This window comes from Symphalangus syndactylus, chromosome 15, assembly GCF_028878055.3.
Source record: "Symphalangus syndactylus isolate Jambi chromosome 15, NHGRI_mSymSyn1-v2.1_pri, whole genome shotgun sequence".
NCBI lineage: Eukaryota > Metazoa > Chordata > Mammalia > Primates > Hylobatidae > Symphalangus > Symphalangus syndactylus.
In genome coordinates, this window is record NC_072437.2 from 72,596,473 (window position 1) to 72,615,648 (window position 19,176).

At 43.3% G+C, this 19,176-nt stretch overlaps 2 protein-coding genes across 2 annotated transcripts in view; one reads left to right on the forward strand and one right to left on the reverse strand.

Moving 5' to 3' along the window:
- Positions 1-1,194: 1,194 nt before the first annotated feature.
- Positions 1,195-3,406, reverse strand: LOC129464215 (uncharacterized). The gene is made up of 2 exons (XM_055245343.2): positions 2,805-3,406; positions 1,195-1,277 (listed from the first exon to the last, which is right to left on the reverse strand). The coding sequence occupies exons 1-2, from the start codon at positions 3,353-3,355 to the stop codon at positions 1,211-1,213; spliced, it is 618 nt and encodes a 205-aa protein (XP_055101318.2). The 5' UTR covers positions 3,356-3,406; the 3' UTR covers positions 1,195-1,210.
- Positions 3,407-6,478: 3,072 nt separating this feature from the next.
- Positions 6,479-19,176, forward strand: part of LOC129463749 (protein mono-ADP-ribosyltransferase PARP4-like) — a 67,209-nt gene continuing 54,511 nt past the window's right edge. The window contains 4 exon segments of the mRNA XM_063618508.1: positions 6,479-6,566; positions 7,567-7,633; positions 8,562-8,637; positions 9,736-9,849. Of these exon segments, the coding sequence (XP_063474578.1) occupies positions 6,479-6,566; positions 7,567-7,633; positions 8,562-8,637; positions 9,736-9,849 (345 nt within the window).

A 19,176-nucleotide genomic window follows, 5' to 3' on the forward strand; every position in this document is an offset into this window, starting at 1 on the left:
AAATAGGTACAATTGAATCATGGAAATAAAGAGCAGAAGGATGGTTACCAGAGGCTGGGTAGGGTAGCAGGGTGGTATGGGGGAGGTGGGGATGGTTAATGGGTACAAAAAGACAGGAAGAATGAGTAAGACCCACTATTTGATAGCACAACAGGGTGACTATAGTCAATAATAATTTAATTGTAGACTTTAAAATAATTAGAAGAGTATAATTGGATTGTTTGTAACACAAATGATGCTTGAGGGGATGGATACCCCATTTTCCCTGATGTAATTATTATGCATTGCATGCCTCTATCAAAACATCTCATGTACCTCATGAATATATACATGTCACACAAAAATTAAAAATAAAAAAAGAAAAAGAAAAAGAAAATTTTGCTATCTCAGCAACAGATTTCCTAGTTGGTGAAGAGATCTAGGTATACACTTCTATTTCAAACTTAAAATGTTAAAAAAAAAAAAGTCTTTACAATCATTTTGATGTGAAAACTTGGTTTTTAATTTAAAAAAAGCATTCCTGAAAAGGTTTATTAAAACTGGTTTTCACACCTCTTATGAAAAAGAAGTGGCTCACACTTATAATCCCAGCACTATGGGAGGCTGAGGCAGGAGGTTCACTTGGGGCTAGGAGTTCAAGACCAGCCTGGGCAACACAGGGAGACCCTGTCTCTATTAAAAAAAAAAAAAGAAAAAGGGGAATTTTGTTGTAAATGTACACATAAAGTGTTCTTAGAATTTTGGGAGAAGCTTTCATAAATAAAGAATCTCTGTCAAATGAATATATATGTAAATATATATTATCCAAATATAGCAAATATTTGTCATATTAGTAATCATTCATTCATTATATATTACAGGTATATTTTATTAAATATACATATTAAAGTACAAGTTCTAAATGTCACCTTTTCCTATAACATTTTCCCCATTCCTAATGACATATTTCATCACAAAAAATTATACCCAATGGATCTCAAATAGTTTCAGACATTTTTAACTTTATAATCTAATATTAATAGTAAACAACAAAGGATAAATTTCACTTAAATTTTAACAGGTTGAAAGAGAGGTAGCTTCAAGTCTGAGGCAAAGCATCTTACCAAGTCGGCCACTCTGCACAAGGAATCCGAGAGCTCATCGAAGATCAGCACGGTCTGGGGCCCCGGTGGGGTGGAACACACACGGTCCACAAGCAATTCTGTCTTTCTTAAGGCTTTTTCTTGTGCAGTATGAAATCCTTCTGGGGCACTGAGCTCAGGAACTCCAAAAAGACCCTTAGAACCAAGGAATATGTCCAATTTACAACCATGAAGGTCTTTGTCAACATAAAAATGTATCTGCATAAATAGGCATTCGTGTTTTCTGCTGGCATTTTCTAATTTTGTATATTTAAGTTTTTATGCATATTCTATCAATAACTTATTTTTGTAACATAAAAATCTAGCTAGTTTTCTCCAGTTAACAGACATGTCATTTACAAATAACTCATCTTTTCATACACGTATGAAATGTCATCAGGATCAGGTTCTAAAATGTTACATATTTTTCAGTATTTGTGCATTTTTTATTCTGTTCCACACATTTATCTGTTTTCTCATCTTTTAGTAAATGGAACTTAATATCACACTTTGATAATATAGAAGGGCAAGTCTTTATTCTGTTATAAAAATTTTCTTAATGTCTTCATAACAGTAAAAGGTAGCATACATAACCAAAAATCTTAAAACCTTGATGCTTTTATTTGGTTTATCTAAAATGAATAGAGTTCACATCTCGAGAAAAATGAGTCTTCCCACACGCACACATATGTTGACTGTGGCATTATTCACAATTACAAAGACTTGGAACCAACCCAAATGTCTATAATGATAGACTGGATCAAGAAAATGTGGCACATATACACCATGCAATACTATGCAGCCATAAAAAAGGATGAGTTCATGTCCTTTGCAGGGACATGGATGAAGCTGGAAACCATCATTCTCAGGAAACTATCACAAGATCAGAAAACCAAACACCACGTGTTCTCACTCGTAAGTGGGAGTTGAACAATGAGAACACATGGACCCAGGGAGGGGAACATCACACACCAGGGCCTGTCAGGGGGAGGGGGTGGGGGACCAGGGGAGGGATAACATTAGGAGAAATACCTAATGTAGGTGACGGGTTGAGGGGTGCAGCAAACCACCATGGCACATGTATACCTATGTAACAAAACTGCACGTCCTGCACATGTAACCCAGAACTGAAAGTATAATAAACAAAAAAGAAGAAAGAAAGAAAGAAAGAAAAGTGAGTCTTCCTTTTCAAGAACAGGGAACCATCCTCTCACTTCAAAGGATCCTTCTGAGGTCATTCATGAAATAACTTATATACACAGGTGTAGGTGGATATAAAAGGGATATTACATTTTATCCAAAGAATTTTTAGCCCAGAAGTTAATATAATATAGAAATTATTTTTCTCATGATGCTTGTTTCCATAACATATATAACATTGTTTAAAATGTGTATAGTAAAAATAAAAAGCTATGTTTACTTAATTTTTTTTAGTTAAAGCACTAAAACTTTCAGTAAAGTAAGGGGAATTATGAGAGGATCGGACCAGCTAAAGTTTTGTTTTCATCGCGCTGCTCATAATGATGACCTTGGCGCTCCTGTAAGGTTGCCACACCGGGTGCTGCGGGCTGCAGAGGGAACAAAGCCCAGCGCCCTCGGGGACAGGGGTGAGCCGGGAGCAGGAAAGGGGCCTCTCCCCGACCCGCCCTCCTCCCTCCCCTGCCGGGCTCCAGTTCCTATTACCTGCTCTTCTCGTCCCTGTCATCCACGCCACTCTTAGGCAGAGAAAGGATCCGCCGCATCGTCTCTGTCCGGTCCTCGCCGACAGCTCTGTGGGGCCTGTCGATCCCCTTGTCCGGGTCGTGGCGCCTGGGCTGGGAGGAGGCGTCGGCCGCACTCTCACTCCCGGCGCCCGCGCCCACCTTGGGCAGCTCGCCCTTTGCCCTCCTGAAGCCCGACGTCTTCTTCATGGCCCCGTCTACCGGCTTCGGAGACCCTCTGGACTTTCCGCCGCCTCCGGAACGCCTGGGGAGGGCTGAGGGTGAGCCCTGGGTGTGGGGTAGCTCCACCCTGCAAGTGCCTAGAGGCCCCACACCCGCAGCCTCCCTCTGAAAATCAGGGTTCTCTGTCCTGAGGCTGCCCAGGGGAGCCGGGCTGGCGGGAGGTGGGCCGGATATGGGCCTGGGCGAGTCTCGCCACAGAAGGGCGCCGCTGAGCAGCCAGGCCTCCCGAGGAGTGGACACTTCCGGGAGGCCCTGGGATCCGCCACCCACAAGCACACTTGGAGGCAGCATCCTTGCAGGACTCGCGCCAGGGCCTGGGGCCCTCCAGCCAGCCCAGCACGCCACCGCCCCTCTGTCCCCAGCCACCCGCGAGAGAATCTGGGTCGCCAGGGCCTTGTCCTTCACCAAGGCAAAGCCGGCTCAGCCTCAGAGCCGTAGGCGAGAGCGCCTGTCTGCATGAGTGAGCACGTGGGTGTCTTTGAGTCTGTGGGTGTCACAGAAAGATCATCAGGAGCTGCCTGCTCACAGGCACTTTCGGACCCCGAAAGAAAAGGCTGTGCCGAGAGAGTTCTTCCAGTCAGGAGGTTTGGGAATGGGGGAGAAGGGAGTGCCTGGAATCCCGACCTCAGAACTGAGCCTCCGAAGTGGGCAACGGTGGCTTCCCCACGCCCTCAAGGGCCAGGCAGGTGCATCCACCCCGCCTTGCATGGCCCAGGTGTGAGCCGGTGGGCAGAGGGGTGGCCCTGGGTCCAGCTGAGAAGGCTCCCGGATTGACAGGTTGGGGTTGGGGAGTTCTGCCTTCCTTCATGGCCCAGCGCTGGGAGGGGTAAGGGGTGAGGGCAGGGGTCCTATCGCTGGGCCCTGACCCCTCAGGCCACCCAGACCCTGCTCATGTGGGCACTCAGGGGTCAGGTGTTCTTAGAGGGAACTAAGCTGGGCAGGGTCACCGTCCTCTTCTGCAGAAAAGGAAGCTGAGGCCCACGAGGTAAACAGTGGGCTGGGAGTGGGCCTGGTAGACCCCAACCCCAGCCCATGGAGACCACCTACTGAGGGAGCACCACAAATGCCCCTTAATGGCTGGATCCCCCAGTTTTCATGCAGTGTGGTCTACACTGACCCTAGGGTCTCACTGGGGGAGAGCAGGAGGTGGCTTGAAGCTGGGCATGGGTGGCCACGGGGGCATGGACTGGCTGACCCCTGTGCATTGACCGCACTCTCCGTCCCCCAGGTGTCATGAAGACTGGACATGGGCCTATCGGGACCATGGGCATGATATCAGCCAAGGAACTCGCAGCCTGCCTCTGCCAAGAGACCAGCATCTCGTCCTGAGCACTCCCAGCCTCCCATCGCCTTCAACCTGGCTGCATTCAGCTGCCATGCCCCTACCTCCTGATGTGGCCAGCACCCTCCAGGACTTCATCTCGGTGCACCCAAAGGCCAAGGACATTGCTGGCTAGCAGGAAATTCCTGGTGCATCCAGGAAGACTTCCAAGAGGTGGTGGAGCAGGGGGCGCCACACCCTGACAGCCGTGTGTAATTGTGCAGCTGCGGGCTGCTGCGGGTGCTGGCCGGCAGTGCGTTCTGGGCACACTGGACTGTGTCACCGCATGCAGGCTGTTGCCGGAGGAGGAACTGCAGGCCCCAAGGCGTATGTGCCTGGAAACCAGCCGGGCTGCTGCAGGAGGAGGGCTGCAGGATGCTCCAGCTCAGACCCGACTCAGGGTTTTAGAGGGCACAGGGCATAAGGCTGTGGACATAGGCAGCCCTACTGCGCAGGAAGAGCATAAACCAGCCAGAGGGCATGCATGGAGGCTGCTGTTGCGTTCTGGTCTCCTTTGAGGTAGGGAAGGATGTGTTTCTATTTTATAGATAAGCAAACTGAGGCAGAGTGCTGGAGTGATTTCCCACAGCATCGATGGCAGATTGAGCTCCAGGGCTTAGATTTTAGGATCCTCCCTCTCCAATACCATGATGTATCATGGGCTTTCTCTCCACAGAAAATTAGAAACTCAGAAATGGAAAGGGAACAATGAAACTTACCCATTCTCCCACTGCTCACATTTCCTTCTGGTCTTTTTCATGTGCATATAAAATATATCTCAGAAAACTGAGTTTGTGCTGTGGATGCCATTTATAGCCTACCTTTTATACTCAATGGATCATGAAAATGCCCTTTGTTGCTAATTATATTTCATTGTAGCTCCATGGCCCGTCCTATGCGCGTGCTGTTACTCCTTTGGAGAGTCCTAGATTTTTGCTCTTAGTTGTAACACATCGTGAGTGACATCCTGTCTCCACGATGTTTTCTCCTTAAGATGGAGACAGATATAGAGCTCCTGGATCAGGGAGCACTGCCACCTGTAGGATCCTTGACTTCAGGGGCTGTCCCCCTAACCATCTGGGCACCTCTCTTCCTCCACCCAGCTCTGATGCTCACTGCAAATTCTTTGCCAACCTAACGGGTGAACCCTTAGCTGTTCTGATGAGTACTCCTCTGACTGCTGGAAGGTGACAGGAAGGAGTTTTAGCAACGTTAAAACCACTGAGACTGGGGATGTCTTGGGGGCATCATGAATGTCAGCCCTCACCCCACCAAACACACACACACACACACACACACACACACACACACACACACACACTCTTCCTCTGCCTCCCAGGCGCTTAATTTGTATGGCTTTGGTTTGCTGGTGAGGAAGAACTTTCTTCTTTCTTTTATGTGATTTAAGGCCATATGTTTGTATCTGGAAATTGTCAAAATTGAGGCTCTGGCTCCCTTTCCCAGTGAGAATTCATGAACATTGCCAGCATTCCCACGTGGACACAGACACATGCCACGTGTAGCCCCTGTGTTACCTTGTTCTGCCTACAAACACACCCGTGGGTCCAGAGCCCAGCAAGGCCACATTGCTAATCCAAGTTTTTGCGGAAAAGGAAACTGATGCAGGATCTGCTCAGGGTCAGCCCTGCTGCTGAGCATCTGCGTAACCTCAATTCTGTCATCTGTAAAGTGCCTCCCCCACAGGGCAACGGAGAGATTGAGGGGAAGGTAGGGTCGATGGCTGCACACCGGGAAGTGCAGCTATGGGTTCTGGGGATGGCATGGCATGGGGGTCTCTCCAAAGGGACACAGGTCTCTGCAGTCCTGTGGGAAGGAAGCTACCCAGGCCAGGTGCATAGGGACAGGATTTACCTGTGGCCCAATCAGCTGGGTAGGTGAGGTGGTGTGGGGAAGGGGCCAGCCCATCCTGAGCCACTGTCCCCACAGGTTAGCCCCATGGCAAGCACCAGCTGGCCACACTGCCAATGAGTTGGATGTGGAGGACGTATCGCACCTTCTGGTGGCCAACACCCTGGTGGCCACCTGGATGAGGCCCACAAGTCCCTGCTGGTAGCCCTCTCCTGAGAACTCAGATGGCCCCTGTGCTGGCACTGCTGGCCTTGCTGCAGCTGGGGAGAGGCTGCTTCTACGATGCCAACCCAAGTGGGCTGCAGAGGGCAAGTAGGAGCAGGACTGTTCTCTGAGGAGCGCACAGGCCTTCTGTGGCCCTTGCTCTCCACCCCACAGCCTGGGCTTTGGAGCAGGCAAACCTTGTTCAACCCTAGTTCTGCCACCTGCCACAGGCCCTCACCTTTTGACCTTCAGTCTCCTCATCTGTGTCCTGGTCTTTCGGGTTGTCATGGAAATTAGCTGGAGCAGGTACCCCAGGGCCCAGCAGGTTTCCTGCACACGGTAGGTGCTTTGTATTTGTTTTTGTTGTGGTTCCGATGATATCGGTGAGAGTTTTTTTGTGTGTGTTTTTGTCCCTATGCCCTTCCATACCATACTGCTTTTCAGGTGAAAAGAGGCCATGTATTTTACATGTTGTACAAGAAAACTCAGAAGAATTCTTTTTACAAAAGGCTCAATTCAATTGTATGAAAAGAATCTAACAAGACAGTATAAATTATCATGACAGTATAATTAAAACTGGAAAGAAGTCCTCACATTCAGAGTTATTCCTATATAACACAATGCTATAGATAGTGTTACTGTTTCTCTGTACAAAAAGTATGAAGCAAAAGCTCACGTAGAGCCCTTGACTTTCCCTCCTCTAAGCTAGAACATGTCCAGCTCCTTTGCTCGTGATGTGCCGACTCTCAGGAACTCATTCTGATCCTGTGCACTTTGTACTCTTCAAGAGGAAAGTGCCAGTTGAAAATTGTATGGCTATCAGTGAGTTTCAAATAATAACAGATGAGAATTCTCCTGATATGCCTATTAAAATAGAATTAGAGTATGTTCTCGCTATCTTATAATGTTATATCTTCCTCTTAAAATGTTATACCTTCCTCTTATAATATTATACCTTCCTCTTTTCCCACTGGGTTATCCTTAGATGACCAAAATTATAACTAATTTAAGGATATATTTATGAATCTTAACAATTCCAGCACTTAGGTTAACTAATTATAATAAGGCTTTGGGCAGTAAACAAGTGTGTTGTTTGCTTTAATTCTAGAAGTGAAAACGGAAGGTCTATGCCCGGGCAATGCCACAGGGGAGGAAGACACTGTGGAATTCACTGAGTAATTTACTTCTTTCCGATCCCTAGGACTCTACAGAGTTTGCAAAATCTTGTGTAAACCTCAAGCACAGTATTAAAATTCTATTTGTAGACTTTTTCTTATTTTAATTTATTTTGCATATCTAACTCTTTAGTGATTTTTTTATTTGAGTCTTTTTACTTCAACTAGTATAGTGATCATTATTTTAAATTCTCAGTATTAAATGAGATTGGGTGCAATTATTAGATTAATAGATTTTTTAAAAGAAAAACCAGTGGTTAAAAAAAAAAAAAAAAACACCTATTTTCATCCCATTGCTTTCCTGAGCAGCCCTTAGAGTAAAGACAGTTTGTTACTTTTGCTTGATATTTTCAAAAACAGAAATAACGACAGCCTTCCTCAAATGGAGTATGGGCGTCTGTATGGCTTCTTAAAGCATACCCAAAACATTGGGTTCATTAGGCATTGCATTCAATCTTGTTATATTTGTTAATAATAGTGTTTAAAGAGAACAAAATCCAAAATGAAAAGTACAGATTATGAGAAGTCTGACTCCTTTATTTTAGAGAGGAGTGGACTGTGGTCTGGAGAGGAGTGACATAGCTTCTAAGAGTCAGATCCAAAGCAAACACAAGTAGCCCATCCCCAGAGTGTGCGGCCCACCTCTTTCTGCCTCTGCGTCTGCCACGTAGACACCGTCTTCCAGTGCAGACGCTACAGTACTGGGTATCTGAGTTGGAGAATTATGCAGAGGAGGCATCCAGCTCATTTCAAACGATCTTTTAATAATTTCTGGAACAGCTAAGGAGGCCTTAGGGACTTACCAGGTATTTTGTAAGGAATCTATCATGTGTTTTGTAAAGATGTACAAGAAAAAATTTATGAAATTCTGTTTAGCCTAAAATCCATTTAATGTTAAAATTTTAATTATACACTGTACAAATTTCAGGTTTGGTACAGAGCATGTTGAAATTCCTCATCTTCCTCAAGGTTTTGAAGCTGCAAAATATAACACCTTGGAGAAAGTAAGAATCTGATTTCTAGTTAGCAAAAAAAAAAAAAAACCATTTGAATGTCTTCTGAGTGTTTTTCTTATTTGATATTTTCTCATTGTTTTGAAAAATTATGCATATCCTGAATATCATATATTCCTTAAAATATGAGTTGATTTTATTTATTTATTTATTTTTGTGGAGACAAAGTATCACTATGTTGCTGATCTCGAACTGCTGGACTCAAGCCATCCTCCCTCCTTAGCCTCCAAAAGTGCTAGGATTACAGGCATGAGTCACTGCACCTGGACCTGATTTTTAACAGTCGAGAAAGTGTTTATGTTTAGAATTTAATGTTTAAATTTTTAGTATTTATATTATAAAAGAAATGCATGCTCATAGCAAAAATTTTAAATAGTATAAAATATCAATATGGCATTAAAAATAAAAGTCCTCTTCCCTGTTATTAACAGTTTCTTGTATTTGGGAAGGGAAGGTTTGACACTAAGTACATTATGTTGCATTTCCATTCCTTTTGCATTAGAAAGAAAAACAAAATCCTTTTTTTTTTTCTTTTTCACAAAGTCATGCAAATGAAAATCAACACTAGTGTCTGATGTGGCATCACTTGCCTATAGTCCCAGCTACTTAGGGGGCTGAGGCAGGTGGATCTCTTGAGCCCAGGAGTTTGAGGCCACCTGTTTGAGGCCACCCTGGGCAATATGGCAAGACCTCTGTCTCTAAAATATATAGAGAGATATAAATCGACACTAGCCTTCAAAGTGATGTTCCATTTTATTTTTAGATATATTAATAAAACGTAACTTGAAAATAACATTTTCCTCTTTGATAAAGAAAACATGAAAAATGGTATGGTATAAACATATACAGATCTATTTATGGTATGGCAAAAATACAGGAGGGAAACATACCAAAATATTAATAGTGATTGTATTGCTGTCATAGGATTTCAGGTGATTTTAATTTTCTTCTTGATACTTTTCTGTATTTTCTAAATTATATCTCTAAATGAACATATATTATTTTATAATTATAATGAACATTTTCAAATGGCACATGTAGTTTGATGTTTCCCGAGCGCAGCTTCTGAAAGCACATCCTATTTTCCAGGTGGGAATGGAAGGAGGCCAGGAAGCTGTGGTTGTGGAGCTGCAGTGTTCGCGGGACTCCAGGGACTGTCCTTTCCTGATATCCTCACACTTCCTCCTGGATGATGGCATGCAGGTAATGCTATTTATATTGATTCCTATGTGTTTATTGACCTCTGTTCATAACTCGTTTCAATGAACCAGCCTCCCAACCTTTTTCTTCTTACCTGGTGTCTTAGCTCAGGCTGCTGTTAATAAATGCAACAGGCTGGGGAGCTTAAACAACAGACATTTATTTCTCACAGTGCTAAAGGCTGGAAGTCCAAGGTCAGAGTACAGCAGGGTTGATTTCTTCTGAGGTGAGGCCTCTCTCTTTGGCTTACAGATGGCTGCCTTCTTGCTGTGTCCTCACATGGTCTTCCACCTGTGGGCATCTGTGTCCTCATCTCTTCACATGAGGATAGCAGTCATATTGGATCAGGGCCCACCCGTATGATCTCACTTAATTAATCAATTACCTCTTTAAGGGCTCTATCTCCAAACACAGTCCCATTGTTGAGGTCCTGGGAGTTAGGACTTCAGCATATGCATTTTGTAGGGGTAAAGTTCAGCCCTAACACCTGGTAAATAATTTTGCAAAGGGGAAATGTGTTCTCTTTTGGAGTATGGGTGGTGAGGACCTCACCCCCTGAGTAGATCAGCACAGGGTCCCACTAGGAGGGAATGTTTACTGGATGCAGGGTGTATAGCATTTCTGCCCTTGTTCCACATCACTTATGGGATATTTTCCTAATATTTACACCTCTGAAAGCATTCCACTGATACACTTCATTAAGCACCTGCTGTGTACCAAGCAATCGACTAGGGCTGACACTCAAAGATAAAAATAGCTTCACACTCTGGCCTCAGAGATCACTGTCCAGAAAGAAATAACACTCATCATTACAATCCACTGTGACACTTCCAATCCTGAATATATATATGAGGTATTGAGGGCTCAAGGTCACAGAGCCCTGGGAACAATAAGGGAGGCTTTGCAGAGGCCATGACCTTTGCCCTAGGTCAGTATCAGCTTAAGAGCACAGTTCCAATCTAAAACAATCAGGAAACAAAAATAAATTTAGAATTAATGCCTGAAGTTCAAATAAAATGCTGCAACACCCACCAGGATGCCTTCTCAAGTAGACGTTCAGAGTTACAGATCTATCATTTTTTTTCCCCCAAGACAGAGTCTTGCTCTGTTGCCCATGCTGGAGTGCAGTGGTGTGATCTCGGCTCATTGCAATCTCTGCCTCCCAGGTTCAAGCGATTCTCGTGCCTCAGCCTCTTGAGTAGCTGGGATTACAGGCAAGCACCACCAAGCCTGGCTAATTTTTGTGTTTTCAGTAGAGACAGAGTTTCACCGTGTTGGCCAGGTTGGTCTCGAACTCCTGACCTCATGATCCGCCTGCCTTGGCCTCCCAAAGTGCTGGGATTACAGGCATGAGCCACTGCGTCCTGCCTACAGCTCTATCTTGGGCCAGGAAACAGTCACTTTTCTGTGAGAGTGACCTTCACAGAGGCCCACCCAGGCTCCAGGAGCTTTTCCCTTTGTTCCCACTTTGAGTGTCAGCTCAAGTACAAGAGAAAGAGACTCACATCAGGTGGATGTGAGATCCACTTGGCTTGGAAGCCCTACCCCATAAGGGCCCATAGCTCCTGTAACATTGTCTCAGGTTCCAGATGCCCTCAAGGGACATACCCAATTATATGAGTCACTGCTCTCTGACAAGCCCAAAGCTTGGGTTTCCCACCATTGAACCCCCAGTCTCAATGCAATTTATCAATGAGAGGCCACAATTACATAAGCAATTTTGCCTACTATTACAGCTGACATGCCATCTTTATCAGATTTCCATGGGAACAGAGCTAGAAAGTGAATCCATGGTCAAATATGTCAAAGAAGGAGAAGGGATTTTGTTACCCTTGTACCCTGAAATGTATACTGTATTTTGTGGAGGATTTAGTTGTTTGGGTAAGAAGTAAGTAAAAATGAAGGTGAAAAACATGATAGAATGTGTTATTGTTTTCTTCATTGAGAAAGAAAACTGTAGCATCGTATAGGCCAGGACATCCCTCAGGGTGCCTTCCTCCCTTAGCAAGCCCGAGTCTGTGTAGAGCACCCCCGGGGTGAGCCTGGTTTGCTGAGCAGAGAAGCCTGTCCACCTTGATAGCAGTGAGCCTTAGTCCGCTGTTCTGCTGAAGAGGGTTTTCCAGCCTGCCCTTCTGCTTAATGAAACCATTTTGATGGGAATCTTCCAAAATTATGTTAAACTCCACCCTCTTTTTTTTTTTTTTTTTTTTTTTACAGTTTGAAGCTTTTTTATTCCTTATTATTCAGATAGGATTTTAAAACTGCACAATGTTTATACATCAGGCATTAACATTTTAATGAAAATATTCATAAGTAATTATCAACAGTATGAATGTTTCTTCATACCGTCATAATCAAGACTGAAATTTATCCTGAATGGGTATGGTATGAGCTGGGTTTACTGAAAGGACACAAACACATTTACTAAGGACACAGAAAAGATAAACAGCAAATAAGCTACAAGTGGTGGGCATCATTCAGAAATACACGCAAAATATTATTTTCAAATATATTGCTTTATGCCATTTCAAATACATGGAAAAAGAAATAGTTACAAAATTAGGTAATAGTATAGCAGAATGCTATAATTAAGCTTTATTCACTAGCCCTGTTTCACTTTTTTATTACTCAAAATGTCTAGACTCATTGGAGACAGGGAGAGTTATGTTAATCTGCAATATATTCCCAGTGTCTTGAATTTATTTTTATTTATTTATATTTTTTTCTTTTTTCTTTTATTTTATTATTATTACACTTTAAGCTTTAGGGTACATGTGCACAACATGCAGATTTGTTACATATGTATACATGTGCCATGTTGTTTTGCTGCACCCATTAATTAACTCATCATTTAGCATTAGGTACATCTCCTAATGCTATCCCTCCCCCATTCCCCCACCCCACAACAGTCCCTGGTGTGTGATGTTCCCCTTCCTGTGTCCATGTGTTCTCATTGTTCAATTCCTACCTATGAGTGAGAACATGCGGTGTTTGGTTTTTTGTCCTTGCGATAGTTTGCTGAGAATGATGGTTTCCAGCTTCATCCATGTCCCTACAAAGGACATGAACTCATCATTTTTTATGGCTGCATAGTATTCCATGGTGTATACGTGCCACATTTTCTTAATCCAGTCTATCGTTGTTGGACATTTGGGTTGGTTCCAAGTCTTTGCTATTGTGAATAGTGCCACTATAAACATACATGTGCATGTGTCTTTATAGCAGCATGATTTGTAATCCTTTGGGTATATACCCAGTAATGGGATGGCTGGGTCAAATGGTATTTCTAGTTCCAGATCAATGAGGAATCGCCACACCAACTTCCACAATGGTTGAACTAGTTTACAGTCCCACCAACAGTGTAAAAATGTTCCTATTTCTCCACATCCTCTCCAGCACCTGTTGTTTCCTGACTTTTTAATGATGGCCATTCTAACTGGTGTGAGATGGTATCTTATTGTGGTTTTGATTTGCATTTCTCTGATGGCCAGTGAGGATGAGCATTTTTTCATGTGTTTCTTGTCTGCATAAATGTCTTATTTTGAGAAGCGTCTGTTTATATCCTTCGCCCACTTGCTGATGGGGTCGTTTTCTTCTTGTAAATTTGTTTGAGTTCGTTATAGATTCTGGATATTAGCCCTTGGTCAGATGAATAGGTTGCAAAAATTTTCTCCCATTCTGTAGGTTGCCTGTTCACTCTGATGGTAGTTTCTTTTGCTGTGCAGAAGCTCTTTAGTTTAATTAGATCCCATTTGTCAATTTTGGCTTTTGTTGCCATTGCTTTTGGTGTTTTAGACATGAAGACCTTGCCCATGCCTATGTCCTGAATGGTATTGCCTAGGTTTTCTTCTAGGGTTTTTATGGTTTTAGGTCTAACATGTAAGTCTTTAATCCATCTTGAATTAATTTTTGTATAAGGTGTAAGGAAGGGATCCAGTTGCAGCTTTCTACATATGGCTAGCCAGTTTTCCCAGCACCATTTATTAAATAGGGAATCATTTCCCCATTTCTTGTTTTTGTCAGGTTTGTCAAAGATCAGATAGTTGTAGATATGCGGCATTATTTCTGAGGGCTCTGTTCTGTTCCATTGGTCTATATCTCTGTTTTGGCACCAGTACCATGCTGTTTTGGTTACTGTAGCCTTGTGGCATAGTTTGAAGTCAGGTAGCGTGATGCCTCCGGCTCTGTTCTTTTGGCTTAGGATTGATTTGGCAATGCGGGCTCTTTTTTGGTTCCATATGAACTTTCAAGTAGTTTTTTCCAATTCTGTGAAGAAAGTCATTGGTAGCTTGATGGGGATGGCATTGAATCTATAAATTACCTTGGGCAGTATGGCCATTTTCACGGTATTGATTCTTCCTACCCATGAGCATGGAATGTTCTTCCATTTGTGTGTATGCTCTTTTATTTCATTGAGCAGTGGTTTGTAGTTCTCCTTGAAGAGGTCCTTCACATCCCTTGTAAGTTGGTTTCCTAGGTATTTTATTCTCTTTGAAGCAATTGTGAATGGGATTTCACTCATAATTTGGCTCTGTGTTTGTCTGTTACTGGTATATAAGAATGCTTGTGATTTTTGTACATTGATTTTGTATCCTGAGACTTTGCTGAAGTTGCTTATCAGCTTAAGGAGATTTTGGGCTGAGATGATTGGGTTTTCTAGATATACAATCATGTCATCTGCAAACAGGGACAATTGGACTTCCTCTTTTCCTAATTGAATACCCTTTATTTCCTTCTCCTGCTTGATTGCCCTGGCCAGAACTTCCAACACTATGTTGAATAGGAGTGGTGAGAGAGGGCATCCCTGTCTTGTGCCCGTTTTCAAAGGGAATGCTTCCAGTTTTTGCCCATACAGTATGATATTGGCTGTGGGTTTGTCATAGATAGCTCTTATTATTTTGAGATACGTCCCATCAATACCTAATTTACTGAGAGTTTTTAGCATGAAGTGTTGTTGAATTTTGTCAAAGGCCTTTTCTGCATCTATTGAGATAATCATGTGATTTTTGTCTTTGGTTCTGTTTATATGCTGGATTACATTTATTGATTTGCATATGTTGAACCAGCCTTGCATCCCAGGGATGAAGCCCACTTGATCATGGTGTATAAGCTTTTTGATGTGCTGCTGGATTCGGTTTGCCAGTATTTTATTGAGGATTTTTGCATCAATGTTCATCAAGGATATTGGTCTAAAATTCTCTTTTTTGGTTGTGTCTCTGCCAGGCTTTGGTATCAGGATGATGCTGGCCTCGTAAAATGAGTTAGGGAGGATTCCCTCTTTTTCTATTGATTGGAATAATTTCAGAAGGAATGGTACCAGCTCCTCTTTGTACCTCTGGTAGATTTCGGCTGTAAATCCATCTGGTCCTGGACTTTTTTTGGTTGGTAAGCTACTGATTATTGCCTCAATTTCAGAGCCTGTTATTGGTCTATTCAGAGATTCAACTTTTTCCTGGTTTTGACTTGGGAGGAATGTATGTGTCGAGGAATTTATTCATTTCTTCTAGATTTTCTAGTTTATTTGCATAGAGGTGTTTATAGTATTCTCTGATGGTAGTTTGTATTTCTGTCGGATCGGTGGTGATATCCCCTTTATCATTTTTTATTGTGTCTATTTGATTCTTTTCTCTTTTCTTCCTTATTAGTCTTGCTAGTGGTCTATCAATTTTGCTGATCTTTTCAAAAAACCAACTGGATTCATTAATTTTTTGAAGGGTTTTTTGTGTCTCTATTTCCTTCAGTTCTGCTCTGATCTTAGTTATATCTTGCCTTCTGCTAGCTTTTGAATGTGTTTGCTCTTGCTTTTCTAGTTCTTTAGAATTGTGATGTTAGGATGTCAATTTTAGATCTTTCCTGCTTTCTCTTGTGGGCATTTAGTGCTATAAATTTGCCTCTACACACTGCTTTGAATGTGTCCCAGAGATTCTGGTATGTTGTGTCTTTGTTCTCATTGGTTTCAAAGAATATCTTTATTTCTGCCTTCATTTCATTATTTACCCAGTAGTCATTCAGGAGCAGGTTGTTCAGTTTCCATGTAGTTGAGTGGTTTTGACTGAGTTTCTTAATCCTGAGTTCTAGTTTGATTGCACTGTGGTCTGAGAGACAGTTTGTTATAATTTCTGGTCTTTTGCATTTGCTGAGGAGTGCTTTACTTCCAACTATGTGGTCAGTTTTGGAGTAGTTGTGGTGTGGTGCTGAAAAGAATGTATATTCTGTTGATTTGGGGTGGAGAGTTCTGTAGATGTCTATTAGGTCCGCTTGCTGCAGAGCTGAGTTCAATTCCTGGGTATCCTTGTTAACTTTCTGTCTCGTTGATCTGCCTAATGTTGACACTGGGGTGTTACAGTCTCCCATTATTATTGTGTGGGAGTCTAAGTCTCTTTGTAGGTCACTCAGGACTTGCTTTATGAATCTGGGTTCTCCTGTATTGGGTGCTTATATATTTAGGATAGTTAGCTCTTCTTGTTGAATTGATCCCTTTACCATTATGTAATGGCCTTCTTTGTCTCTTTTGATCTTTGTTGGTTTAAAGTCTGTTTTATCAGAGACTAGGATTGCAACCCCTGCCTTTTTTGGCTTTCCATTTGCTTGGTAGATCTTCCTCCATCCCTTTATTTTGAGCCTATGTGTGTCTCTGCACATGAGATGGGTTTCCTGAATATAACACACTGATGGGTCTTGACTCTTTATCCAATTTGCCAGTCTGTGTCTTTTAATTGGAGCATTTAGCCCATTTACATTTAAAGTTAATATTGTTATGTGGGAATTTGATCCTGTCATTATGACATTAGCTGGTTATTTTACTCGTTAGTTGATGCAGTTTCTTCCTAGCCTTTACGGTCTTTACAATTTGGCATGTTTTTGCAGTGGCTGGTACTGGTTGTTCTTTTCCATGTTTGGTGCTTCCTTCAGGAGCTCTTTTAGGGCAGGCCTGGTGGTGACAAAATCTCTCAGCATTTGCTTGTCTGTAAAGGATTTTATTTCTCCTTCACTTATGAAGCTTAGTTTGGCTGGATATGAAATTCTGGGTTGAAAATTCTTTTCTTTAACAATGTTGAATATTGGTCCCCACTCTCTTCTGGCTTGTAGAGTTTCTGCCGAGAGATCAGCTGTTAGTCTGATGGGCTTCCCTTTGTGGGTAACCCAACCTTTCTCTCTGGCCGCCCTTCACATCAACATTTTTTCCTTCATTTCAACTTTGGTGAATCTGACAATTATATGTCTTGGGGTTGCTCTTTTCGAGGAGTATCTTTGTGGTGTTCTCTGTATTTCCTGAATCTGAATGTTGGCCTGCCTTGCTAGATTGGGGAAGTTCTCCTGGATAATATCTTGCAGAGTGTTTTCCAGCTTGGTTCCATTCTCCCCATCATTTTCAGGTACACCAATCAGACGTAGATTTGGTCTTTTCACATAGGCCCATATTTCTTGGAGGCCTTGTTCATTTCTTTTTATTCTTTTTTCTCTAAACTTCTCTTCTCACCTCATTTCATCTTCCATCACTGATACCCTTTCTTCCAGTTGATCGCATCAGCTACTGAGGCTTCTGCATTCTTCACGTAGCTCTTGTGCATTGGTTTTCAGCTCCATCAGGTCCTTTAAGGACTTCTCTGCATTGGTTATTCTAGTTATCCATTTGCCTAATTTTTTTTCAAAGCTTTTAACTTCTTTGCCATTGGTTCGAATTTCCTCCTGTAGCTCGGAGTAGTTTGATCGTCTGAAGCCTTCTTCTCTCAACTCATCAAAGTCATTCTCCATCCAGCTTTGTTCTGTTGCTGGTGAGGAGCTGCGTTCCTTTGGAGGAGGAGAGGCACTCTGATTTTTAGAGTTTCCAGTTTTTCTGCTCTGTTTTTTTTCCCATCTTTGTGGTTTTATCTACCTTTGGTCTTTGATGATGGTGACGTACAGATGGGTTTTTGGTGTGGATGTCCTTTCTGTTTGTTAGCTTTCCTTCTAACAGACAGGACCCTCAGCTGCAGATCTGTTGGAGTTTGCTAGAGGTCCACTCCAGACGCTGTTTGCCTGGGTATCAGCAGCAGTGGCTGTAGAACAGTGTATATTGGTGAACCGCAAATGCTGCCACCTGATTGTTCCTCTGGAAGTTTTGTCTCAGAGGAGTACCCAGCCGTATGAGGTGTCAGTCCGTCCCTACTGGGGGCTGCCTTCCAGTTAGGCTACTCGGGGGTCAGGGACCCACTTGAGGAGGCAGTCTGCCCGTTCTCAGATCTCAAGCTGCATGCTGGGAGAACCACTACTCTCTTCAAAGCTGTTAGACAGGGACATTTAAGTCTGCAGAGGTTACTGTGGTCTTTTTGTTTGTCTGTGCCCTGCCCCCAGAGGTGGAGCCTACAGAGGCAGGAAGGCCTCCTTGAGCTGTGGTGGACTCCACCCAGTTCGAGCTTCCTGGCTGCTTTGTTTACCTAATCAAGCCTGGGCAATGGCAGGCGCCCCTCCCCCAGCCTCACTGCCGCCTTGCAGTTTGATCTCGGACTGCTGTGCTAGCAATGAGCGAGGTTCTGTGGGCGTAGGACCCTCCAAGCCAGGTGTGGGATATAATCTCCTGGTGTGCTGTTTTTTAAGCCCATTGGAAAAGCGCAGTATAAGGTTGGGAGTGACCCGATTTTCCAGGTGCCGTCTGTCACCCCTTTCTTTGACTAGGAAGGGGAATTCCCTGACCCCTTGTGCTTCCTGGGTGAGGTGATGCCTTGCCCTGCTTCGGCTCTCGCACGGTGCGCTGCACCCATGTCCTGAGCCTACTGTCTGACACTCCCCAGTGAGATGAACCCAGTACCTCAGTTGGAAATGCAGAAATCCACCCATCTTCTGCGTCACTCACACTGGGAGCTGTAGACCGGAGCTGTTCCTATTCAGCCATCTTGGCTCCTCCAAACTCTACCTTCTTAAATGGAGTGACTTCAACAGGCACTTCTTTTTTCCAAGTTTCAGAGGCGTCCTGCAGCCCCCCCTATCTGGGAGGGTGGCTTATGGGTATCCTGAGTAGTTTGGCTTCCCAGGGCTATGATTTCTTTTTAATGGAAAATTATAAGCGTTGGTGAGGATATAGAGAGACTGAAAGCCTCATACATTGCCGATGGGAGGGAAAAATGATGCAGCCTCTGATGATTCCTCAACAAATTAGACATATGATTAAGTTAAGACCCAGCAATTCCACTCCTAGTTCTATACTCAAAGGACTTGAAAGCAAATACTCAAATAGGTACTTGTACATGAATATTCATAGCAACACTATTCACAACAGCCAAAAGGTAGGAATAACTCAAATGTTCGCCAACAGGGAAGTGGATAAACAAAATGTGATAAATATATGTAATA